The sequence below is a fragment of the Triticum urartu genome, chromosome 3A (assembly GCF_056163025.1).
Source record: "Triticum urartu cultivar PI428250 chromosome 3A, HENAU_Tu73, whole genome shotgun sequence".
Taxonomy (NCBI): domain Eukaryota; kingdom Viridiplantae; phylum Streptophyta; class Magnoliopsida; order Poales; family Poaceae; genus Triticum; species Triticum urartu.
In genome coordinates, this window is record NC_141875.1 from 612,380,814 (window position 1) to 612,404,680 (window position 23,867).

A 23,867-nucleotide genomic window follows, 5' to 3' on the forward strand; every position below is an offset into this window, starting at 1 on the left:
AGTTTTTCCTTATTAATTGATTGCATCCCTGCATTGTAATTTGAATATATTTCTTTTGGATTAGTTAAACAAAACCTATGACGGACAATACCGGCGGAGAGGGAGAAGAGGCCCTGTTCAATATCATACGCAATCCTCGCAGGCCAGATGATGATCAGAATGAAGAAGATTATGACGGCTCCGAATATCTAAACAACACCGGGGAGGGTGATATGATATTCGATCGCGACGACCGAATTGATGAAATCATGAACTATGAACATGACGAAGAAAATGTTGATCTTGAAACAACAAAGACCGGCGAGGTATATATATTTATAGCAGGCATCTGGTGATCATCACATGTTTTAAATGACTTGAAGATATATTAACAAATCGATCTTTCTTCTTTCAGCCATCCGGATCAAGCAAATCTTCAGGCAACAGGAAACGAGGCCCGAACAAAAAGTTGAAGGAAGGCGTAAAGTACAATATCGAGGCCATCAAACCTAATGGCGAACCATTAGCGCCTAAGAAGATTGCGGACAAGTTCATTCGTCAGTGCGGAGTTCTTGTGAAGGACCAACTCCCGATCTCCCTTCAAGAATGGAGAGAGCCAGCAAAGCCACGTCCAGGAGTTACTTTTGTCGACGATAGACAAAAACTTCTGCTTTGGGAAACGCTCATGGAACATTTCACCCTACCAGATCATTTCACAGATGCAGATGTGGAGAAAGTCAAGGACGCTGCTCTTAGGAAGATGGCGGTTGCATTCAAGAACCACAAGATTCGTGAATGGGCCAAGTACGTCAAGGGAGGAAGGAAGACTCCAGTATTCGAGGGAACACTAGAGAAGCAAAGTGCTCATTGGGACGATTTCGTGAAATTCAAGGATTCAGAATTATCTAAGGAACGGTCGAGAATAAACAAGGCCAATGCCGCAAAAAAGGATAAGTTCCATAAGTTGGGGCCAGGTGGCTATGCGGTGGGAATGCCTAAGTGGGATAAGTCTGAGAAAGAGATGCTGGATGCAGGTGTCACTCCAGAAACATTGAGCTGGCCCCCCAGGTGCAGGACTTGGTTCTATGCGCATGGGGGGGAGTTGGACCCGAAGACAGGCAAATTTTCGAAGAAGGCATGTCTGGACGGAGCCGAAGATAAGCTACTTGTTGCAATAGAAGAGGCTCGATCGGGGGTGTTCGAGCCCAACAGAGAGAACGACGAGCTTACGCGTGCCCTGGGAAATCCTGAACACCCGGGAAGAACATGAGGCATGGGCGCTATGCCGTGGTATGAGGGGTTTTCGGACTGGAACGCCGACTACAGAACCCGTGCGAGAAAGAAGATTGCGGAGGAGAAGGAGAGGAAGATGGAGGAGGAGCAGAGGAAGCTAGACTATGAATGCCTTCAAGGCCTAGAATCAGCGCACGCAGACTTGGCAGTCAAATTCCAGCGGCAGCAGGAGCAGATCGACTCACTTAGCCAGCAAAGGGGGTCTCAGCAGCTAGCGGATGATCCACCATTGGATAGCACTGTCCCATCCATGCCAAGAAGCAGCGTGGGTTCCGCCCCGGGTGACGCATTGCTGGATAGCTACCCAGTGGATGACATCATGGAGAACACTAACTACGAGCTACACTTCAAAATGAAGAACATATCCATGAAGGTGGCAGACGCCCTTGCTTTTACAAATCTCCCCGAGGCAACCTTCCATTGCAACCCGATTCCAGCGGGTTGTGCTCGTGTCTTGGTTGATGAGGTGGTGGACCAATATTCGGGGCTAGAGCTTGACATTCCTGGAGGTGACGATGAGCACACACTGGGAGAGGCCAACCATCATATCATCCTATGGAGAAAGGATTGCATCATCTTTCGAAGGCCACCGACACCGCGTCATCCGACTCCTCGTCGAAGTCCGCCACCGAGTCAGCAGACTCCCGCTCCTCCAAGTCCACCAACGCGTCAGGCCACTCCTCCTCCAAGTCCGGCACAGCTTCAGGCCACTCCTCCTCCTCCAAGTCAGGCAAAGCATCAGGCCACTCCTCCTCCAAGTCCGGCACAGCTTCAGGCCACTCCTCCTCCTCCAACTCAGCCACATCAGCCGTCTTCGCCGCCTCAGCAATCACGGAAGAGAGCCGCCTCAGCTATGGTTCATAGCGGTACAAGTCGAGGTAGTACTGGAGGTACAGGCGGAGGCAAGCGATTTCAATATGGTCCAAGCCTCGCGCCTCTTCCGCAGAGGCCTTATGACAAGTCCGAGGAGGAAAACGTAGCCATATCGAAGGCCGAGGTGGAAGCCCATTTTGCACCGAAACCGCCATCGCCGCCAAGGGAGAAAGTGCCTGTGGAAAAGATTAACCACTTCATTCGTATGGCTAGAGCACCAGCTCCCAAGCCTGTTGACACAGACTATGAGCGCCACATCAAGAAGTTAAATCGAGCACGTCTACAGAAAGAGGCGAGCTCGAGCTCGAGCAAATCAGCTGGCAAAAAGAGCGGTAAAACCGTTCCCCAGTTGGGAGAACAGGCGGCGCAATCAATCCCCCCGCTTGTTGTGCCAACAACACATGAGAGTAGGTGCGCCCAATATTATTGTGGGCAAACCGTTAATGTTCTCGGGGTGGGCGATGTGGTAATAATCGAGGAGCATATTGCGCAGGCTGAAGCGATCGGGATCACTATTGGACAACTCCTCGATATCGAGCCCATGTCTCCGACTAGAGAGGAGGAAATAAAACGGAAATATGTCCGGGGCCAACCTTTGGTCGAGCCAGACGAGGTCAAGAACCTCCCAACGAGAATGTATGAATTGCATCAATGGTACATGGACATTACCAAGATTTCCAATCGAGAGTCCCTCATGGTGAATGTCAAGGAGGACCATTACTACCATGAGAAAGCTCTGGCCGTTGAGTATTCAGAACTGTTTCAGCTATACAATCAAGACGCACTCGACAAATCTATCGTCAGTTGCTATTGTCTGTAAGTGATTTCTTTCCGTAATTTAAGTCTCAAGCTAGTTGTAGTGATCATTTTGATCAATCATTACCTATAATTATCCTCACTATATTCTTTTCTGTGGTATTATGCAGGATGAAGATTTATGAAATGAAAAAAGGTGGATGCTATGGCATTGGGTTCGTTGACCCAAATACCATTAATGAATACACATGGAAATTAGATCCATATCACGAAAAAAGTGTAGAGGAAAGCATGCTACAGTTCTTCAAGCGCCTCAAATACAATGAAGATATACTACTTCCTTACAACTTCGAGTGAGTCGCACTGTCTTGTACTACAAATTATGTTTTTGCCTACTAGCTAGCTACATGTTTTTGCTTACATATGCCCGCTTAATTAAGACATGCAAACGTGTGTGCATGCAGATTTCACTGGATCTTGTTAATCATTAAAGTTGATGAAGGAACAGTTGAAGTGCTAGACTCACTACTTAAGAAAGCAAGTGACTACACCATCGTGAAGAGGATAGTCAACAGGTAATTTCAATCATTATTAACTATATCTCGGCCTATTTAATTAGTTCGTCATTTCCTGATAACAACTATTTAATAACCCATTTATTCATTTTCTTTGTCGGCGGGCAGGGCTTGGGCAAAGTTCATCAGGGCCACTCCAGGCCCATGGAAACAAGATCTAAAATGGTATCGACCCCAGGTAAGTAATTAAGTAGCACTAGCTAGCTGCCATCTCTTTAATTATCATGCTTGATTAATTATTATCTGATCAAATTCCATTCTCGTAAAGGCCCGGAAGCAGGCGCCGAGGAATAATCTGTGTGCATACTACGTTTGCGAGAACATTCGCATGATGGCGTCCGAAAGGAGCAAATCTCAAAGACATGAGTGGGTACGTTTGTCAGAACACTATTCACAATTTTTACACCATTATCGATATCTAGTCACATAACTAATACACATGCATATTGATCTCCTTCTTAACAGTTCAAAGAGGTGCGGGAGCAGCTCCTACCAACGGAGCGCATACAAGCAATTCAAGAGGAAATAGCGGGATTTTTGCTCGACCAGGTCATAGATCCTAAAGGAGAATATTATTACCCGCTACCGCCCCCATGAACCACTTCCAATTGTTATCGTGCTCCGAAGGCACCAATTAGGCTAATTCCACTGGCTCCGAAGGCACCAATTAGGAGAAATTGTATATATATATATATATACATGTGTGTATATATGTGTGCAGAATTATTTTTGAAGTGCGCTATGTTACTAGCTAAGTTACTCCCACTATGACTAGCCTTATGATCGGTTCTACTAGAAATTCTATTTATATATATATGCATAACGTGTACAATATGTAGTATCGTAAAATACCAGCAAACGAAAAAGAATTAAATGGAAAACACAAAATTAAATGAAAAATAAATCATAAACCCAAACCCCCCCCCCCCCAATCTTTTAATACCGGTTGGTGACACCAACCGGTACTAAAGGATTCCCTGCCCCCGAAGCTGGCTCGTGCCACGTGGTTGCCCTTTAGCACCAGTTCGTGCTGAACCGGTACTAAAGGGGGGCCTTTAGTGCCTACACTTTAGCGCCGGTTACCAAACCGACACTAAAGGGTCTTACGAACCGGTGCTATTGCCCGGTTCTGCACTAGTGGCAATAGGTGCCCCTGAAATTGCTCCTCACGGAAGAATCTCTTCATCTAGAGATATTCTAGAAGGTGTTAGTAAGCTAATTGAGAACTTATTGTCTGTGAGTCTTGTTGGCTGGTTTGGCATTGGCCTGCTAGCTGTTGGTTCTATTATAGAAGGTGTTAGTAACTTAATTGAGAGCTTGTTGTTTACTTTTTGGGATCGGGTTCCACTATGAAAATATAACTGAAGAAGAACCAAAAATATCACATGCTACTGTTTTTATTTCCTGTGAAGTGGATCGTTAATCCTTTGCTCATATTGCTTTAGGAAAATGGCGGCGCCACCACCACCACCATGTCGACTGTGCAAGTCAAGGTGCACCAACAGCCTTGCAACTGGCAAGCTGTTCGACATCTACTTCCAGCCGAGTTTTCATCATGCGGCGGTAAGAAATTAGATGAAATGTAACAACTATTTTATTTTTAGTGTTGGCATTACTGCATTGTGTCATTTTACTTTTTTTACATAGATTGTCCCATGCAATGTGAGGCTGAAATTCAACAAGCTGACAAGAGACACTGTGACATTTGAGGCTCCTGGGGGGCCGTACACTATGGAGGTCGAGAAAGGACGCAATATGTCGCAGATTGGAGGAGATGGATGGGCCCGTTTCCTCGCCCGCATGCGTCTTGCTGGTGATGAGTTGATCGGCTTCTCCTTCAAAGCAGAAAGATTCAAGCTGGCTGTCATTTATCTCAACCTGGTGGAAGATGATGAAGATGATGAAGATGATGAAAATGATGAAGATGACGAAGATTATGAAGATAATGAGGACCCACTCGATGAAGATGATGAGAACCCACTTCATGAAGCCATCATAGCTCGAAGAATGAGGCTGAGCGAGGAGGAGGTGTGCAACCTATGGGACATAATTTTGCCACGTGATGACTTTGTCGGGGTGCCATTCGTGACCCGTCTGACAAGTACCATGGTCGATCGGCATGAAATGATATGTTATACTGATTGTAGTAATTTGATGATATATATATGCTTTATTGTTATACTTACAAATGCAAATTATCCAATGATATGCTTAGTGAATCCGATGATATGCTTAGTGTAGAGTCCAATGATATGCTTTGTGGAATCTAGTCGATGATATGCTTTAGTGTAGAGTCTGATCACATGCTTATTAGTGTAGAATATCTAAATAGCTAGCCCCCACTAAGATATTTCTCTCAACATGCAAGCATGCCACCTCATCATTCAACATGCATAAGAAAAGGCCCGCCTCAACATGCAACTATGCATATTAAAAATCCACTACAACATGCATGCATGTAAAATTCCATTTTATTATGCTATTTACATTTAATTCTTATATACTTTCAGAAACTATTGTTTCAAGAATTCATGTTCCATATAATCAGAATCTCATTGAAATATTGCAAACATTCCCGCAACAACGTGCGGGGCATCGTCTAGTTAGTGTAGAATCCAAGGAACTATTAATAGTGTAGATAATCCATATATACTTATTAGTAGAATTCATGCTTAATTAGTACAAATGCGTAGTATTGTGTCTTTTGATAGTGTAGAAATATATACTTAATAGAAATATATTTGCAAGAGTATGTGCGAGGCTATTTATTAATTGATATGTTTTTGTTATTCAGAAATTGTCAAAGAACCTATCTGTGAGTTGTGGTATCGAGCCTGATGAAGAAGGCTCAGCTGGACTACGCCTTACCGCAAGGGGCTCCGTCACCACCTGTACTTACCGCATGGACACAGACAATCGCACACACTTAAACTCGGTTGGGTGGAAGAGATTCCTCATTGGCAAGAATCTTCGTGTTGGACAAGCCATCCTAATTACTATCAGGAACACCCACCGCCCAAGCTTCAGGATGATGATCGTCGTTGATATCATCTAGAACTACATATGTGTGTGTGGCTATATCATCTAAAACTACATATGATGATCGTCGTCGATATCATGTAGAACTATATATGATGATCGTCGTTGATATCATCTAGAACTATATATGATGATCGTCATCGATATCACCTTGTACTGCTTGAGGATGCATGTTGACTATATATGAAATTGTTATCTAGTACTCCTTCTGTTCCAAATTACTCGTCGTGGTTTTAGTTCAAAACCACGACGAGTAATTTGGAACGGAGGTAGTACTACCTAGTACCTATAATGCTTTATGAAATTGATATCTAGTAGTACCTAGTATCTGGAAATTACAGTTTATTGAAACTGAAACTGGGTAGGAAGCGGGGGGGAATGATGAAACACATAGCAGTAGCGCGGGGCTAGGAAAGCGCTACAACTAACTAATAGTAGTGTGTTCTGGAAAAGTGTTGCTGATATAGTCAATAGTAGCAGCGCGGGTACAAACCGCGCTACTACTAACAGTTAGTTGTAGCACCGTATTGGTAGCGCGGCTGCCCGCGCTGCTGATAGCCTCAAAACCCGTAGTAGTGTTAGGGTATTATGCATCACTTGCGGCCCGAACCTGGATAAACTCCCCCCCCCCCTGTCGTGGAATTGTCATGACAGATGTCCTTAGTGTCAGGACTTAGTCGAGAGGCCAACGCATCTATGTGGTAGCTTGAGAGGGGTTGAATAGGACGAGCGACGCGAGGTTTTACCCAGGTTTGGCCCCTCACGATAGAGGTAAAAGCCTACATCCTGCTTCATTGATATTGATGATGATGGTCACGATTATAAGGGTGCTCTATCTCGAGAGATATTGAGTTGTCTGTCTAAATCTAACTTGTAAAAACATGTCCCTCTTGGGGTGCCCTGCCCCTGCTTATATATGTTGAAGGGGCGGCTTACATGACTACTCCTATTAGGATTAGGATTACTCTATTACAAGTGGAGTCCTAGTCTTGCTTCTTTGTAGAAGAATATTCTTTATGCCTTTCATCTTAAGCCGGCCTTCCATGAACCGCCTGTTGGGCCACTGGGACTTGTCGCTTCTCTGATCCGCCGGCTGGGTCATCAGTGAGTGCAGAGATCCGGGCGGGTCACTTAGTGAGTCGCCAAGTCAGGGCGGGTCACCAGTGAGTCGCAGTCCGGCCGGGTCATATCGTGGGGTATATCCATGACCACCACCACCCCCCACCACCCCCCACCCCCCCACCCCGCGCGCGCGTTGATCCTCTAAACCCGCTCTTTTCACAACCCCGCGCCCCACTAACCGTAGTAGCTAGGGATTCCCTGTGATCCCATAGGTGTCGTTAACCCTGAATCCGTAACCTCTTTGTACAACCAACGAACCATCAAGAGTTAGGCTGTTTATAACAAACACTGGTGCTTTACAAATATATATAGTACTCCTTCCATTCACAAATACTCCCTCCGTTCCAAAATAAGTGTCGTGGAACTAAAACCACGCCACTTATTTTGGAACGGAGGGAGTATGTTTTGGATATTTTAATATGGATTACATACGAACCAAAATGCATGAACAAACACACAAACGTATATATACACATCTGATTCACAAAAAAGTTAGAACACCTTATATTTGTGAACAGAGGGAGTATATGTGTGGGGCTGCTGCACAAATGCATGCCACTACCCAATCCTCAGAACAAGCTATCATTCTTTCCATCCTAAGGACACGTACTAAACCATAGGTTAGGATGCAGAAAGGGGTGACCACGGGAGGGATTTGCTATGGCACCACGTTTGCTCAAGTGCCTGGGCGAGCTTGAACATGACAAAAAAGCAGAACTGGGTGCTACTAAAGTGCTACACCTGATTGTTTTCTACATCTATTAGTAGCAACACCATTCAGGAAAATTTTTGTTTTTGCCACTCTAGATTTTGCCAATTTTCCTTATGCCACTCTATATTTTGACATTTCAGGTTTGCCACTCTTAGCTTTTAACAAATATCACAATTGCCATTATGTGGCAAAAACAAATTAATTTTGTTTCACTTTTGCCACTCTAGCTTTTGACAATGTATCGCAATTGCCACTCTAATTTATTTTGGTTTTGCCACGGAATGGCAATTGTGATAATTGTCAAAAGCTAAGAGTGGCAAAATTGAAATGTCAAAATCTAGAGTGGCATAAGAAAAATTGGCAAAATCTAGAGTGGCAAAAACAAAATTTGAATAGCATAAAATGGCACAACCGGCAAGCGACGCATTGTCAGCGTCTCTCAGTTTGAAAACATGTATACATGACGACGGTGCAGGCCAAGAACAACACCACTCACATAACAGATCACATAATTCCGCTGCAGTAGTCCAAGATAGCTTGATCGATGTTTTCTCTGTAAAAACGACGAACGCGTCTGGAGGGCCAAGAGGATATGTAACTGGTTAACTCTTGATCCAGGTACTCCACGAAACCAATGTCTCTGACAGGATCGAAACACCTGAAGTCAGCATCACTTTTGATGGGGCAATCCAGGTCTTTGACTGTTCCATCGGCATCCAAAGTGTAGTACTGCCCACCAGAAAAGTTCTCAGATTCATCCGGGTGGTCAATTTGGAAGTTCCCGGTAAGACATCCATGGCACCTATCTGCATTTTTGCAGATGCAGAGGATCAGAAAGATGATTCACTGAAGGAATATGGAAAGGCAAAAACATGCCAACATATCAAGAGTATGTCTGCTAGGCCAAAGGCAACGACTGATCTGGAAGTTTAAACGCAACATTCAGGCAACACATTTGCTGCTGCGGTTAATAGACGATTTCAATTTATCTATCATGTATGCCCCAGGCAGACAAACCCCCAACAAACTAGTGAATGAAGTCATAAGACTCTTAGTTTTGTTTCAAATACGACAAAAGAACCAACCATGAGATGATCAGATGTCATGAGTAGCACTAAATAATTTCAGTACTGAAAAGAAAAAAATGATTGAATGTCAAGAGCATACCAACTTCACTTGGTGATGGCTGTACTGTACAGCACAAGGTGATGTCCTCTTCACAAAAGTCGGAGCCAGACGGAAGTGCTTCAGCAAAGAAAAACACAGGAGCTTCTCTAGCACAGTTAGGATCCTTCGGCCACGCCATAAAACTAATATGGAAAGACTGATCCATATTGAACTCATAGTGCACGGAACCAATGCCATAGATGACATGAAGCTGATAATGTGCCGCAGTTTGCTGGGCATACTTGCACAACGCTGCATCCGCTAATTCCACCCATCGTTTGTACCATCTTATGAGAAAGTTCCTCCTTCTAGTGATGAGTTTAAAGGCCGCCGTGAACCGCTCTTCAAGAGGAGGGTGTGGCAGCTCATCTGGTAGTGGGGAAGGCAGCAACATGGTGGAGAGGCGCAGAATGTCAGCCGAGGAAAGCGTACGCTTGTTGTTGAGCAGTGAGACAGCGTCACGTTCCACAGAAAGCACAACGGAAGAAGCGAAGAGCGCAAGGGCCGCAGGTTTCAGATGCCGTGCTGCCTTGTCAGCCGCTTGAAAGGCGGCTTCCAGCTCCAATGCCGTCAGACGGAACGACGACAGGGCAGCACCGCGCGCGGAGGCAACAGGGGCACGGAGGTCGGCGCGGGAGAGACTGAGGTGCCAAAGGGCATCGTCATCGGAGAGGCCAGGACAGAGATGGCGAAGTGAGGCAACCAATCCATCAAGCGAGCACTGAACAAGGCGGCGCATGGTACAGTTACTGATGAAGGTCTATCCGGTCACTGGAGCGAATGGGAAAAGCAGCAGAGTACCAGACGGAATTGACGATGATGTTGTGGACAGGGTGTAGAGGGCCGTAGCAGTGACCGGCGATGAGGAGGCCACGTGAGAGGGTGGTCCAGAGATCTTCGGTGGGCAGACGGGAGATGGCGTCGAGGTAGTAGCAGCGGATCAGGCCAAGGATCCTCCTCCGCAGTGTGCGAGAATCCGGTCTCTTCCGGAGCGCTGCAGACGCCTCCTCCTCCCAGGAGGAAATAGAGGCCATGGCAGGGGAAACTACCTCCTCTGCCATAGGGCGCCAACCTGCCTCACTGTCACTTTCAGCACCAGATAAACACTCGACTTCATCCAGTTGAAAGTCCCGGCCACCAAGATATTCATGACAAGTCGGGTGCACAATCATTTTGTTGTTCATCCCACAAGCACGGCAACTACCTGCGTTTACAAGAAACAATTTAGGGAATTGCTCAACAAGAATAATATGTATCTTGAGACGCGGCAAATAATTCATGCAGGTATTTGGACATGTGAATTTCTATGATATGAAAAATGTAGAACTGGTGACATACCAATCTCGGTTGATGGATCAACCAGAACACACAAGTGGATATTGCTTTCATCACAGGGTGAAGCTGGAGCAACTGCTTCAGCGAAGAATAGCATTGGGGCGCCTGACACGACAGAACCAGAACCAGAGATCTTACGACAGGCCAAGAAATTGATGTGAAAACAGTTGTCTAATCCCTCTTTACGTAGCAGATTCACACCACAAACAGAGTGCAGAACAAAGTGCTGCCCTGATTCCAGTTTGTGCCAATGCAATGCCGCTGCCACAACCTCGAGCACTGCCTCTTCTGCGCTGTCTATGTGCCGTGGGCTGAGCATTACAGGCGCCGGGACCAGGAGGGGAGACACGAGTGCACGGGAGAGCTGCTTGATGTCCATAGGTGAAAGCGTGTGCTTAACACGCAGCAAGGAGGCGATGTCATGCTCGACGGCGGGCAACACGGACGCCAGGAACAGCGCAAGGGCCGCAGGGTCGGGGTGCCGCGCTGCCTCGGCGGCCACCTGAAAGGCGCCACGGGCCTGAGGCCGCATTGCGGCCCGTGCGCTGGACCTGCTGGTCCGGTTCGCCAGGGCGACGGCGACGGAGAGGTCGGCGTCGGCGCACAGAAGGTGCCACAGCGCGTCGCCGGCGGAGAGGGACGGGCAGAGGCGGCGGAGGCAGGCCAGCAGCCCGTCGAGGGAGCGGCGGCAGGCGCGGGCGAGGCCGTCGCCGCCGATCACGTCGACGGAGGGGCCGAGGGGGGAGGCGGCGGCGTACCAGAGGGAGCTGAGGAGGATGTTGTGGACGGGGTGGAGGGGCCCGTAGCAGTGGCCGGCGGCGAGGAGGCCGCGCGCCAGGGCGGTCCGGAGGTCGGCGGCGGGGAGCCGCGAGAGCGCGTCGAGGTAGTAGCGGTGGATTAGGGTTAGGAGGGCTCGCCTCATGGCGCCCGTGTCCGCGCGCGCCCAGGCGCGGTGCCCGTGCTCCTCCCCTTCCGCAATGGGAGGTGAGGTGAGGTGAGTGACGCGGGCAGGCCGGGGTTTTGCGCTCGGCGGTGCGGTGCGACCGAGGGTTTGCTCCGCCGGTTCGTGTCGAACCGTCGATAGGTATTCTACCACGGGCGCGTTAGCGAGCCGGATAGAGCGCACGCCATATGGGTCGGGACCAACTTTGCGGCAGCTCGCATCCAGCGCGCGCGACGGCGCGACTGCATCTTTTCCACTTGTTTTGATTTTTTATTATTTTCGTTTCTTTTTTCTTTTTAGGTAAGATGCGGGACACATTTTGGAGATAAATGAGATGACACCTTTATTTTTAGGAAAACACTGCCCTTCAGTCGGCAGATGCAAGCACAGCGTCCGCCGCTTGCTTAGCCGTCGGATCAATCATGATCGAGCGCCCACGTTGGCCACAAGTCAGTCCCGCGACAAGTTTTTTTTTGTAACAAAGGTCGTGTTTCATTAGATTTCCTTAACATAGGACTAGTTTTAGAATGAGAAAAAAATGATTTGATGGCGAAGATTCTTTTTCCTGCAACAGGGATCTTGTTTCAAAAAGTTTCCACAATAGACGTCTTGTTTCACAAAGATTTAAAATGGTTCGATGAAGATGGGTTTTTTTTCAGCAAAAATGTCTGGTTTTAGAAACATGGTCCGAGTTGCAGAAAGCGTCGGAGGAGTGCCTCATGTTAGAGAGTGAGTGGTGAGACTTTGCAACATGAGGCATGTTTCAAAAACATAGCTCCAGTTGCAGAAAACGATGAAGGAGCGCCTGGCGTGAAAGGTCGTCGTTGTGTTGGAGTGGAGCTGGCAGCTGCTCGCCGGGCTAAGGCGGAGGAGGAGCGGCAACTCTGGCGAGCGGCGGCGTGTGGCGTGTTGTCTCGGCGGACCTTTGCAACAAGGTCTTTGTTTCAAACCCCCTAAGCGCAATAAGGTAGTTGTTGCAAAGGTTCTCGACTGGCCGGGACGATAGATCGGACGGCTATTATTATAAATGTTTCTGCAACATCGCTTTTGTTGCAAGGGAGGTCACGCATGTGGATAGGTGGATCGGATGGCCATCCTCGCATCCTTTCAACGGCCAGTTAGGAGGCTTTACATGTTCATGTGCTTTAAAAAGCGTTCACATGTTTTTTTAATGTGTTCCTGTAAAAAAAATAAAGTGGTCAGGAGCTTAAAAACAAAAATCATGTCATTTTATAAACTTACTACTATATTATCAAGATCTTATGTACATTGAAAAGGAGCTCGAGCAAGTTTTTAAAAAATTGTTCATGCAAAATTTAGAAAGTGTCCGCGTATTTAGAAACGTGTTCATGTAACTTTCAACAAAGTGTTCACGTGTTATTTTTGCTATGTTCGTGCACTTTCAAAACGTGTTCGCACGAGTTTAAATAAATGTCCATATAATTTTGGAAAGTGTCTCATTTGTGTTTTAACAATTGTTAGTATAATTTAAAAAGTATTCACACGCTCAGAAATTTGTGGGATTTTCTAAAATTGATTGCACATTTTAGAAATAAAATCATGTTGTTTTTTTAAACTCTATCATTTTCAGAAATGCACATATAAAAAGGAAGTGCGAAAAGCGAAAGTAGAAAAACTAGAAAATAAAGGTAGAAACACAGAAAAGGAAAAGTAATAGGAAGAAAGAAACTTGGAAAATTGATGAAAACCAACCCAGGAAACCCGTTGAAAATCACAGAAAAACCTGAACTTTTTTTGTTGGGGGGGGGGGGGGGGGGGGGGGGATCAGAAAAACCTGAACTAGAAATGAAAACTGCTAGATGCCCCCTAGGCCGGTCCGCTTTGAGACAACCTGCAGGTGAGCGTGTCATAACGAACAAATAGACTTTACGTCTACCACTGATTAATCTACATGGTGTGTTTTTACAAATTCTTCCCCCCCCCCCCCCCCCCCCCCCCAAAAAAAAAGTGTTGTTCCTAGCATTGCTCAAAACGAACAAAATCTTGTGTATTTTTTCTGTGCATGATGAATTAATCATTTTTTAAGCCCTGAAACTTAGAATTATTCATGTATTGATTTTAGTAATGTTTTTTCATATATTTGGGAGGTTTTCCATATGCAGATTCTTTCCTTTGCGGGGATTCATATGCAGATTCAGAAGTTATGCTGATGAAAACAATGCATTCGCTTTTGTGGAAATTTGTGTGGGTGCAGATCCATGTTAATGGCGAGTAATTATTCTGGTGATGGATCAACGAATTTGTGAGTACTCTTTTTTACTTGCCTAATATTCAGAGATTTTAGAAAATCAATGTAATGTGTTTATAAGCTCTGATTAGTCCTTGATCCTAAGAAATTAGTGACAGTTTCTGGTAAATCTTGTCACGAATTTGTTACACTGCTAAATGCATTGCTCCCTGTTGATACAAAACATGTATCATTGAGAGCATTCAGAGATTGAATTTTCCTGTGATCCAAAGCTGAAGTGGGAATTCAGATTGTTAAAAACACATTGCTAATCTCACCAGTAATATGTTGTTATGAGATGTGAAGATTTGTTTTCTTTGTGTGCACTAGTGTTGTTAACTCTGCATTTCGTGAGAACTAATGCTAAATCCCCGGTGTTTACATATCCTAATCACCAGCTAAAACTCAGTTTTGAATTCAGGTGGAGGTAGAACTATGCAACTGTATATTGAAGTGCGAAAACTGTGTCAAGATTGTATAACTGGATTAAAAAGGTTGCACTAATTTCACCAAAATTATATGCAACGACTTTTCTCCTCACTTCCCTTGATGCAAGATCCAAGCCGCCACAAAGGCCCACGCACACTCCACGGATGTTGTTACTCAGAGCCATTGGGAGAATCTCCCGTCTAGAGTGGAAGTTCTGGAGTAAACCAACGGGACAAACAGCATGTTCGTGGTAATAACATGCCAATAGCAACCACTATAGCCAATCTATGAACAGAAAAATGGGATTTCTTACGCATATATCTAATTATCCATCATCAAAATTGAATGAATCCAGATACATACATCATCTTTACAATACAAAAACTTGTTAACATCCTCCCAACAGCAGATAACTTGTATATCACGCCCAAAATGAAATAACAGAAATCAGCCACCAACATCTGGTGGTCTGAAAATAAATGCTAGTGTACAACACGCCCCTTACAATCTTTGCTGCTGCTTCTGCTGCTGTCTTGGAGCATTGGAGATCACCAGAATTTGCAAATTGGATGTGTCTACTCCAGTATCTGGTGATATGGCAATAATTTATAGTATACAACACTTCCCCCTAGGTAATTTTTATACCACGATCAAGAAGCTTGAAGATCACCAGACTTTGCAAATGCTGTGTCTATTCCTATGCCTGATTTAAGTCAAGGTAAGTTCTAGTAAGGAGTGACAGCAAAGCCAGGGCTAGAACCAAAGAGGAGGTGAGCCTAGTAGCGGCCCTGACCTGGTGGTCTCCTGTTTGAAGTCCTATCTAAGTTGCTGTAGCGGTTCTGTGACTGCTGCGGTCGTGAATTAGGTCTAGCAGCAGGCGCCCCACCTCCAGAATAGGAACTATGAGGTGGTTGCTGCTGCCACTGTTGGGCTCCTGCATATGGTGCAGGCTGGTAGACCCCAGCAGCATAGCCCCCAGCATACGAGGGGGGTTGCCCATATCGTCCAAAACCCGATGACGGAGGAGCAGTATGTGATGAATATGCGTTGCTACTATTCTGATGGTATCCAGATGGATGCCGGCCTGCTCCTCTTGAATCACTGTGGCTGTCTCTCGCATATGGTTGTTGCCTTCCGCGATTATCTCTTGTATACTGATGACCTGATGGCTGCGCATAGGCTGGTGCCTGACCATTGGGTAGATTATCACTAGGAACATGCCAACCAGAACGTCCAGCAGGCTGCTCCATCCTTGGTGGCATTCCGTTTGGATAATGCTGCATACCATTCATTATAGTTTGATATGGCCTAGCCGGGGGGTATTGTCCGCCACCGCGAACATTCAAGCTGTTTGCAACTAGTCGGTGTGCAGCCTCCCCTAGTTGGCGGCCCTGTATCGATCCTGCAGGGTTTTGCCTGAACCATTTCAAAACTAGGTTAGGATTTGCAATGTTGAAGCAAGTATTGACTAAATAGGGCAAAAGGCTCATACACTACCTGCTGCTGTTATCACAATGCTTCCTGTTATTGTCATAAGGCCTCCTGCCATTGTCTTCATGCCACAGCACAGGCGGTGGTTTCAGGTCACCAGCTTCAACAATCTTAAGAGGAGATTAAACAACATACGCTTGTTAACAGTGAACACTTCCCAAGTGGAATGATATACCTATGTCAATGTTACACGAAAATAACAGTTATGTACCTTCTTGGGTATGATAACACCAGGAGGTGGACGTGCTATGTGCTTATGAGGGTCTGGAAGCTTGTAAATTGAGCATCTAGGGAAGGCGAATGTCATAATCTTTATTAATTCAAGTGCCACTAGATCATATCAATAATACAGGGGGGAAATGAGCTTACATCACTTGATTGTCCATAATATCCTCCAGTCCATCCACAGGAGATCTAAAGACAGGCGGACTTGGATCCCCACCACAAAGTGAGATGTAACCATTCATTCCTCCACTGCACAAAATAAACAAGAGCAGCTAAGTAATGTTATAGTTATAGCAGCTCATATAAGAGACGCTTATTTGTTATACTACAAGATGGCAGTCTACTCATGTTCACTTTTGCCCACAGGCCCCAGCAAAAAGCACATTGAGTACAACTAAGTAAGAAGGCCAATCAGTTGACATGGAACACTCCACTTGAACAACAAAATATACTATCTGCAGTCAATCAAGAATCCTGGTAGGGTTAGCTAACCTAGCTTCGGGATTGAGTTCCTCTTTAATTTCATTTCGCTCGTTATCAGGCAGATGTCCGAATTTGCTGCTGAGAGAGTAGATATAAGGCGAAATTGGGTGTGCGCCATTCACAAAAAGCATATTGTACATTGTACTGTTTCGCCTTGCTTCTTCAGGCTACACAAGACGAGGAAAATATGGAAAATCTTTTTAAGTTAAAACAAGATCTTCTATTACATATATGCCATAAAACAATATAAAAGATGCCACACTTTCATACCGTCAAAGTATGCTCGACTTTTTTAATCTCAGACAGCAACCTAGCTTCATCAATGAAGGGCAGCTTAGCTATCCCCTGTAAAGTACAAATTTTAGTTAAATATGGAAGGTGTATGGTATATATAAGTATACTTACTAAGATAAATGTACCTGCCAAGAAAACCTCTTTCCATTCATATCTACTTCAAAATCTGCAGCATACACAGGTTAAAACGGATTAGAATAGGCTTATGGTTGTAGGAGAATCTGATACTATTCATGATTATATATTAGCAAATTAAGCATACCAATCGGATAAAAGTCAATTATTGGCGAACTAGGATCGGTCATCAATTGCCGATACTGTACAGGGAGTGCATGTGAGCTGAAATTTAATGAAACAACCTATCAAATAATCCACCACAGCAAGGTACTAGGATCGAAGAAAGGAAATATTAGCATATTCACCTCGCCGCTGGGAAAACTCCCATAAGCTGATCGAAAGGTTTGAATGGTGACCCAAGTTCAAAAGTTATATTAAGCTGGCCTAAACCTTTTAAATCCGAAGCAAAAGGGGCATAGTGATAAGGGTAAAACCTACATATAGCAAGAAGAAATTAGAATGAAACGGATATTAGTGGGATGGGTAGAGGAACAATTAAAACCTATCAGCAATTGTGCAACAAACAAAACAGTGTAACGTCTTATATTTGGCCAACTAAAACATGCTAAATTACCATTGCCATGAGCAGACACCTTCATAATAGTAGTGCATTACCCAACACAAACCTTCAGTATATTTGAGAACCTGAAGGAGCATAGAGCACATCATATAAGAAGATAATACAGAATTAGGGGAAATGTATTTTTCAAAAAATGATCAAGTGACATTTTCTATCATGAATAAAGTAATAATGGCAACAGGGTATTGTGTCACTAATGAATCATGAATGCAGTATATATTTTTAAATCATGAATGCAGTATATTAAAGGCACTTCCACGATACTTACAACATCTCTACGTATTTCTTCAATTTGCTCAGGTGTTCTTGCCCCAAACTTGTCTTCATAATACCTTTCTCTCCATCCTGGTTCTCCAAGCTTTATCTGAATATTATTAACAAATAATGTTATCACCTGAGTTTTTAATCATTAAAAATATATAAATAGTCTCAGAAGGTCCACAAAATAGGAGTGTACTTTCAATTCCCAAAGCCCAAACATCTTCAATAACTTAGTGTTGTGTGCAAGCATAGTAAAAGTTCAGAAGACAGGGGATGGGACCCCCACAGCAGGGATCCTAAATACATAAGTGTGCTTTTCATTCAACCTATACTCTCAAATATCTTCAATAATGTAGTGTCACATGAAGCACAAAATAGGAGTGTACTTTCAATTCCCAAAGCCCAAACATCCTCAAAAACTTAGTGTTGTGTGCAAGCATAGTAAAAGTTCAGAAGACAAGGGATGGGACCCCCACAGCAGGGATCCTAAATACATAAGAGTGCTTTTCATTCAACCTATACTCTCAAATATCTTCAATAATGTAGTGTCACATGAAACGGATAGTAAAAGGTCTGAAGAAAAGGGACCTAGTAAAGGGCATTCACTCTGTTTAATCCACCTGGAGGACTTAATCCCTGAGATGCTCAGAGGCTTGTACAGAAACCTACTAATAGTTTCATTGTTTTAAAGGGAAGACATGCCTTGCCCCTAAAGTAAATAATATGTTAACTTATATAATCACACCCTACTAGGAATGTAATTTAAACCTATCTTATCACTAAGATCTCTAAGTAAAGGAATCTTAACATTGGCTACATATAGTGGCCGGTGTTCTCAACAATGTCATGACAATATGCATAGCATTGTTGAACTTGAACTTAGAACTGCAATGAACTGATAAAAGCAGCAGAAGATTTCTGCACAGATAACCAAAGATACAAGAAATACCTTGTCCTCCTCGGGATTTTCAGAATTAAAAAGATCTGATTTATCACGAAGTGCAACTTTAAGCATTGACTTCAGGTCTTCTTTGTTTTCACGTGCCTGTAGAAGTTGCAGCAAGATTCAGATGAAACCATAAAAATATCTTCAAACAAATATAACACCTTCTCAACCAAGATCAAGTTAAGTACCTGTGCTTCAACGCTAATTTCAGCTTCAACAACAGCAGCAGAAAGGCTGGAATCTGAAGATGATACACGTGCTTTCTTAGCTTGACTGCCCTTTTCCGTGCTACGTCCATTATGTTCATATGGTGAAGCCACAGCCCCAGAGGCAAGGCGAGATCCTTGGAAACGTGCAACAGGTACAATAAGATCACCCCTTACATGGGGATCCAGATCATCACCTCGCTTTGCTTGGGCTTTATCACGTTTTATTCTTTCAGCTTGACGCTACAAAGGACAGCAACGTTGAAAATGTAAACTGTAAGTGAAAGCACCCACTACTAGTTGCTAACTTAATAACGGCTGAGCATCAAATGTACAAGTAGGTCTGGAAACATTTGCAGTCAAGAGTCGTTTACTTATATTGTCGAGTTCCAAGAGATTTAGTACATGTCAGATTTGCCTGGTCAGGCAGAAAACATCAACGACTCAGGCACATGCCAGGCACCCTTTTTTTTTCAGCCACGGACCCAGGGTAGCAACCAAACTGACCCTTACAGAGTACACAACTCGAGAAATGGCTACGAATGGGGGAGGCATGTTTTGCCTGACCTTTGTGAATGTGTTATGCCAAATGCAAATTTCATGATAACATATCAAATTCCAAGCACAAATATGGATAGAAGACCATTGCAGACCCCTATATTTTCTTATTCTGTAAAATTTCATGACCCATAATATTCACTGTGCATGCAAAGCATCTAACAAAAATTCCAGCTTACATAACAAAAATACAGTTAACTACAAAAGCAGACACATCAAGCTATATGGAGCCAAGATACAGAAATGGGGAATATTAACTATTGTGAACAAGTAACACAATTATAAGATAGATTAGTTGCCACTTGACAACATGAGAAAGCATTCGATATCCATAGAGAAGAAATGTCATATAGGATATTGCTCATAACAAAAATACAGTTGAAGCTAAGTAATTGAGAAGCAAAATCAAGATAGACGCCATCTCTACCTGGTGCAAACGAGCTCTTTTCTGAAATATTTTATCCTCGTATGAACCAACTGCTTGAATGAAGTGTTCGACTCTATTCAGATCAGGCTACAACAATGAAGATAAAATGTGTTACTGCTGAAATACCCATGAGGATCATTTCAAATAAAATAAATTTCTAAGATACCACTTGGATAATATGATGTATGAATGAAATTTGAATACCGTGCAAGCGTCAGTTAAATAGCCACCCATATTAGGAAATTCCTTCTTGTATACAGCCATTAACAAATTAATAGCTCCCTGCAGACAGATATGGAAGTTAAAATCATGTGACAATAATCTAAGAAAGTGAACTACAAACAGAAAACGAAACCTGTCTAACTTTCAAAGAAAAAACAGAGCTCCACTTTAGTACTCCCTCTGTAAACTAATATAAGAGTGTTTAGATCACTATTTTAGTATTCTAAACGCTCTTATATTAGTTTACGGAGAGAGTAACTGGTAACACTACATAACTTGATAGCTGCTAGCTGCAAAGTAACCTTTTGAACTATAAAATAGAAAACAAACCTCACGAATCTCTAGTGTCGGCATGTGTGGAAGAAAATCATTGCCAACAAAAAAGCACATGAAGATGAAATCATCAATGATGCGTTCAATATCAGTCTCGAAAGCTGGATTTGGCATTCGGAACTCGTATTCTAGGTACTCTCGCAGGGTCCATATATTCAAGAACTGTGAAGGCACAAAAGTGGAGCAGCACAAATGAAAGTAAGTCCGTTGGTAAGTCCACTGAATAGCATCACATCACAAGTTGCAATAGAATGATCTCATTACCTGGTAAGGTTTCTTTGGTACTATTTCATCACCCTTCTCATCAAACTCCCCAGCTTTCCGTTTTGCCTTTCCTTCACACTTTGCTGCTAGATGTCCAACTTGACCACACAAGAAGCATTTGTCCTGCTGTCCAGGTGTGAAAACCACCTGCAAACACAAAGTGTATGCAAATAAGCTTTCATGGCAAAACATCGAAGAAAATGTTCAAGGAAAAGGCAGTGCTCTGAACGAAAGAACTTGATTTTTTTAAGTAGAGTAGCAACATAGACAACAGGAAAATACAAAAGAAATGTAACATTTTTTCTTAGCACAAGGCTGTGGCATGTATATATGGCAGAAAGCGTAAATTCTGTATTCTGAGAAGAGAACCTCTCTCAGTATGGAGAAGTGCACTTCGTGTGTTGCTAGAGCTAACATGATCAGATCTGCATCCTGCACTCGTGAGATTAAATTTATACATTAGCAAGACAAACAGATAAAATATTGTCCAACAAGAAATAGAGCATTAAGCATACAGGAACAGAACTTACCAGGCCGTACAGGCAATGTCGGGTATTTGGGTTAAATCCATCAAGGTTCCTATTGCCACGAATATAGGACATGATTTTATGTTCCCCTTCACCAGGAACATTGGCATCAGAAAGAATAACCTTCAAAAGATTGTAATCAGGATACATATTATTTCTACATACATTCTAATACCAATCCATGGTGTTATTGAACCATAAGGAAATATGACCAAACATATTTAACAAATATAAATCCCAACACTAAATGTCAAATTAGCAAAATGATATGCTTACTTTAATTTGTTTCCATCCAGGATCATAATTCAATCTGCGGTGGATGTAGTACTGCAAAGCAACTGATAGAACAGCCATAAACTCTGTGCCGGGAGTAATAACATTAGAATCACATGTTTGTGATTGCAGTTTTGGAGGAAGCTTTCTTCCTTCCCTCTCAAACTCTTCACGCAGTTTTTCTTCCTCTTCAGCCTGGACATAGGACAACAGTAACCAGTGAGTGCAATCATAAATGGTTGTGGATGTCCACAAATAACAATAGATACAACTGTACGATTATACTGAATATAAGAAGATAATTCCACTAGAATACTGACCGCATCAGCAGCATCTTTTGCAGCTCTGAATCGTCTAGAGCGCTGCTGGTTCATCTTAGCACGAGGAGCCACACCATCTGTAAGCCGTTGTAGGACAATACAAAATGGAGAAAATGTGTTTAATGTAAGTAGAGACAATAGTAAGTTGTTCAAACGGAAGCTTAACATGTTTTGCCATTGTTCAGGGAAGAGGAAGAGTATGACTACATCAGTTTGAGCAACATTAGAACAGCCAAACAGAAAAGATCAGCGAGGGAATTCCCTCCATGACAAAGAGATGAAATGCGTACCAATGGCCATGTACATAAGCTTCCGAGGGCGAACCATGATAAAGAGCCTATCTATGTAATCAAACATGCACTGGAAAACCTCAGCGAATGTTGTCGGCGAGGGCTGTGGCAGTAGAAGAGAGAACCACGGTCAACGCAGAAGTTGGTATTGATAACATTGGGCAATAAGCAGACGTTGAATTGTCCGTGTTAGGGGGAAATAAAATGTTTAGTAGAAATTTTGATGATAAAGTAGCAGCGTGCAGTCTGCAAACTGCAGGGCCTCCTAATAACTACAATAAACTTGAATCTTCTTGGCAGATTCACTTGTCCAGGAAATTAATTTGCAATGTAGTTTGACAGAAAACAGAAGACTATGATTTAAGCATAGAACTGCAGCATCAAATTTGCATAGATGGACTACAGCAATCCTCCTGGCATCTCAGGACGGTTTGGGGACAATTTAGGAGCTCCCTTTTAATTGCAACTATCATTCTACAGGTAACTTAATTCCCCTCGGCCCAACTGCATAGTTCCTCATACAACAATCAGCAAAGCACAAATCTATCACGTATCTACGCAGCCAGGCCATCCCACACCTAACCACGCGCGGTCTTCCTCGCTCGGAATCACCGAATCGAACAGCCCAATCAAAATCAAAATAACACATCTCGAGATTGAGGAGGGGGGCGGGGGGAATCGAGCGTACGTACCCTGTCCTCGGGGTGGAAGCAGGGGTGAATAATCCCGTTCATGTCGAGGTAGAGGTTGTCGAACTCGAGGCCGTTGGGGTTGGGCTTGGAGGTGTCGACGGGGACCTGGACGCCCTCGATCTCCACGGGCTCCTCCTCCACCACGTCCACCACCACCATCGGGTACTTCTCCGCGAGCCAGCGGTAGAACGCCGGGACACCCATGGCCGCCGGCGGCGGGAGGCAGAGCTGCTCGCCGGAACCCTAACCCTATAAACGGACGAGCGGACGGGGTCGGGGCGGAAAGAGGGGCAGAGGAGTGAGGCGCGAAACCCTAAAAAAGGAGGGAGATGGCACGAGGCGGGGGCGGTATATGCCGTTCCCGGCGTGGAAATATCTGAGGTGGGGACACGAGGAGAGGCGGTTTTGCGGTCTGGACCTTGCGAGGTTGGATGCTTTTGCTCGAGAGAAGGGGCCGGCGAGGGGGAGGGGGGCTCTTTTGCCGTTTGCGGGAAGGGCTTCTCTGGAGTTCTCCCACGCGTCAGCGTCAGAGGTTTGACTCCGGTGTCACCGGGCCGGGGCGGGCCGGCCATGTCAAATTGGGAAGGTAGTAAGTAAGCTGAGCCCGTTGCAGCCGAACCGGCCCAGGAAGGCCACATCTGGCTGGCTCCTGTATGACGCCTGCGGGCGTGACATTTTTAGTTACTTCCTCCATTCCAAATTACTTGTCTTAGATTTGTCTACGTACGAAGGTATCTAGCACTAAAATGAGTCTAGATACATACGTATCTAGATAAATTCAAGACAAGTAATTCGGAACGGAGGGAGTATATGCTTTGAAGATTTTTTTTTGGCCATAATATACGATTAGGCTGGTCGTAACGGGAGTATCATAAATGGTATCATGC

General features: G+C 44.2%; 2 protein-coding genes across 3 annotated transcripts; both read right to left on the reverse strand.

The window, feature by feature from the left end:
• Positions 1 to 10,118: 10,118 nt before the first annotated feature.
• On the reverse strand, positions 10,119 to 11,863 carry LOC147980795 (uncharacterized). The gene is made up of 2 exons (XM_087513581.1): positions 10,855 to 11,863; positions 10,119 to 10,720 (listed from the first exon to the last, which is right to left on the reverse strand). Exons 1-2 carry the CDS (start codon positions 11,771 to 11,773, stop codon positions 10,263 to 10,265), a joined length of 1,377 nt encoding a protein of 458 aa, XP_087369707.1. The 5' UTR covers positions 11,774 to 11,863; the 3' UTR covers positions 10,119 to 10,262.
• A 2,926-nt stretch (positions 11,864 to 14,789) lies between these two features.
• Positions 14,790 to 23,327, reverse strand: XRN3 (5'-3' exoribonuclease 3). 2 transcript variants are annotated; one of them, XM_048693809.2, is made up of 23 exons: positions 22,981 to 23,327; positions 22,289 to 22,391; positions 21,999 to 22,075; positions 21,682 to 21,873; positions 21,409 to 21,528; positions 21,248 to 21,310; positions 20,879 to 21,025; positions 20,612 to 20,776; positions 20,264 to 20,341; positions 20,060 to 20,146; positions 19,057 to 19,317; positions 18,872 to 18,967; positions 17,930 to 18,025; positions 17,656 to 17,726; positions 17,387 to 17,515; positions 17,227 to 17,303; positions 17,090 to 17,130; positions 16,941 to 17,015; positions 16,680 to 16,837; positions 16,332 to 16,436; positions 16,174 to 16,249; positions 15,969 to 16,072; positions 14,790 to 15,887 (listed from the first exon to the last, which is right to left on the reverse strand). In XM_048693809.2, the coding sequence occupies exons 1-23, from the start codon at positions 23,182 to 23,184 to the stop codon at positions 15,248 to 15,250; spliced, it is 3,165 nt and encodes a 1,054-aa protein (XP_048549766.1). In that variant the 5' UTR covers positions 23,185 to 23,327; the 3' UTR covers positions 14,790 to 15,247. The 2 variants fall into 2 exon arrangements, with proteins under 2 accessions (XP_048549766.1, XP_048549767.1); XM_048693810.2 differs by lacking the exon at positions 22,289 to 22,391 and having other exon boundaries at positions 22,981 to 23,114.
• Between the last annotated feature and the right edge of the window lie 540 nt (positions 23,328 to 23,867).

What these genes read in the sequence shown, in the direction of transcription:
- LOC147980795 (XM_087513581.1), bottom strand. Translation starts at nt 11,773, where the DNA reads ATGAGGCGAGCCCTCCTAACCCTAATCCACCGCTACTACCTCGACGCG. An exon ending in TGATCCATCAACCGAGATTG is followed by an intron (nt 10,721 to 10,854) that starts GTATGTCACCAG and finishes TTGTAAACGCAG; the next exon opens with GTAGTTGCCGTGCTTGTGGG.
- XRN3 (XM_048693809.2), bottom strand. Translation starts at nt 23,184, where the DNA reads ATGGGTGTCCCGGCGTTCTACCGCTGGCTCGCGGAGAAGTACCCGATG. An exon ending in GCTTATGTACATGGCCATTG is followed by an intron (nt 22,076 to 22,288) that starts GTACGCATTTCA and finishes AACGGCTTACAG; the next exon opens with ATGGTGTGGCTCCTCGTGCT. An exon ending in GAACTCAATCCCGAAGCTAG is followed by an intron (nt 16,437 to 16,679) that starts GTTAGCTAACCC and finishes TATTTTGTGCAG; the next exon opens with TGGAGGAATGAATGGTTACA.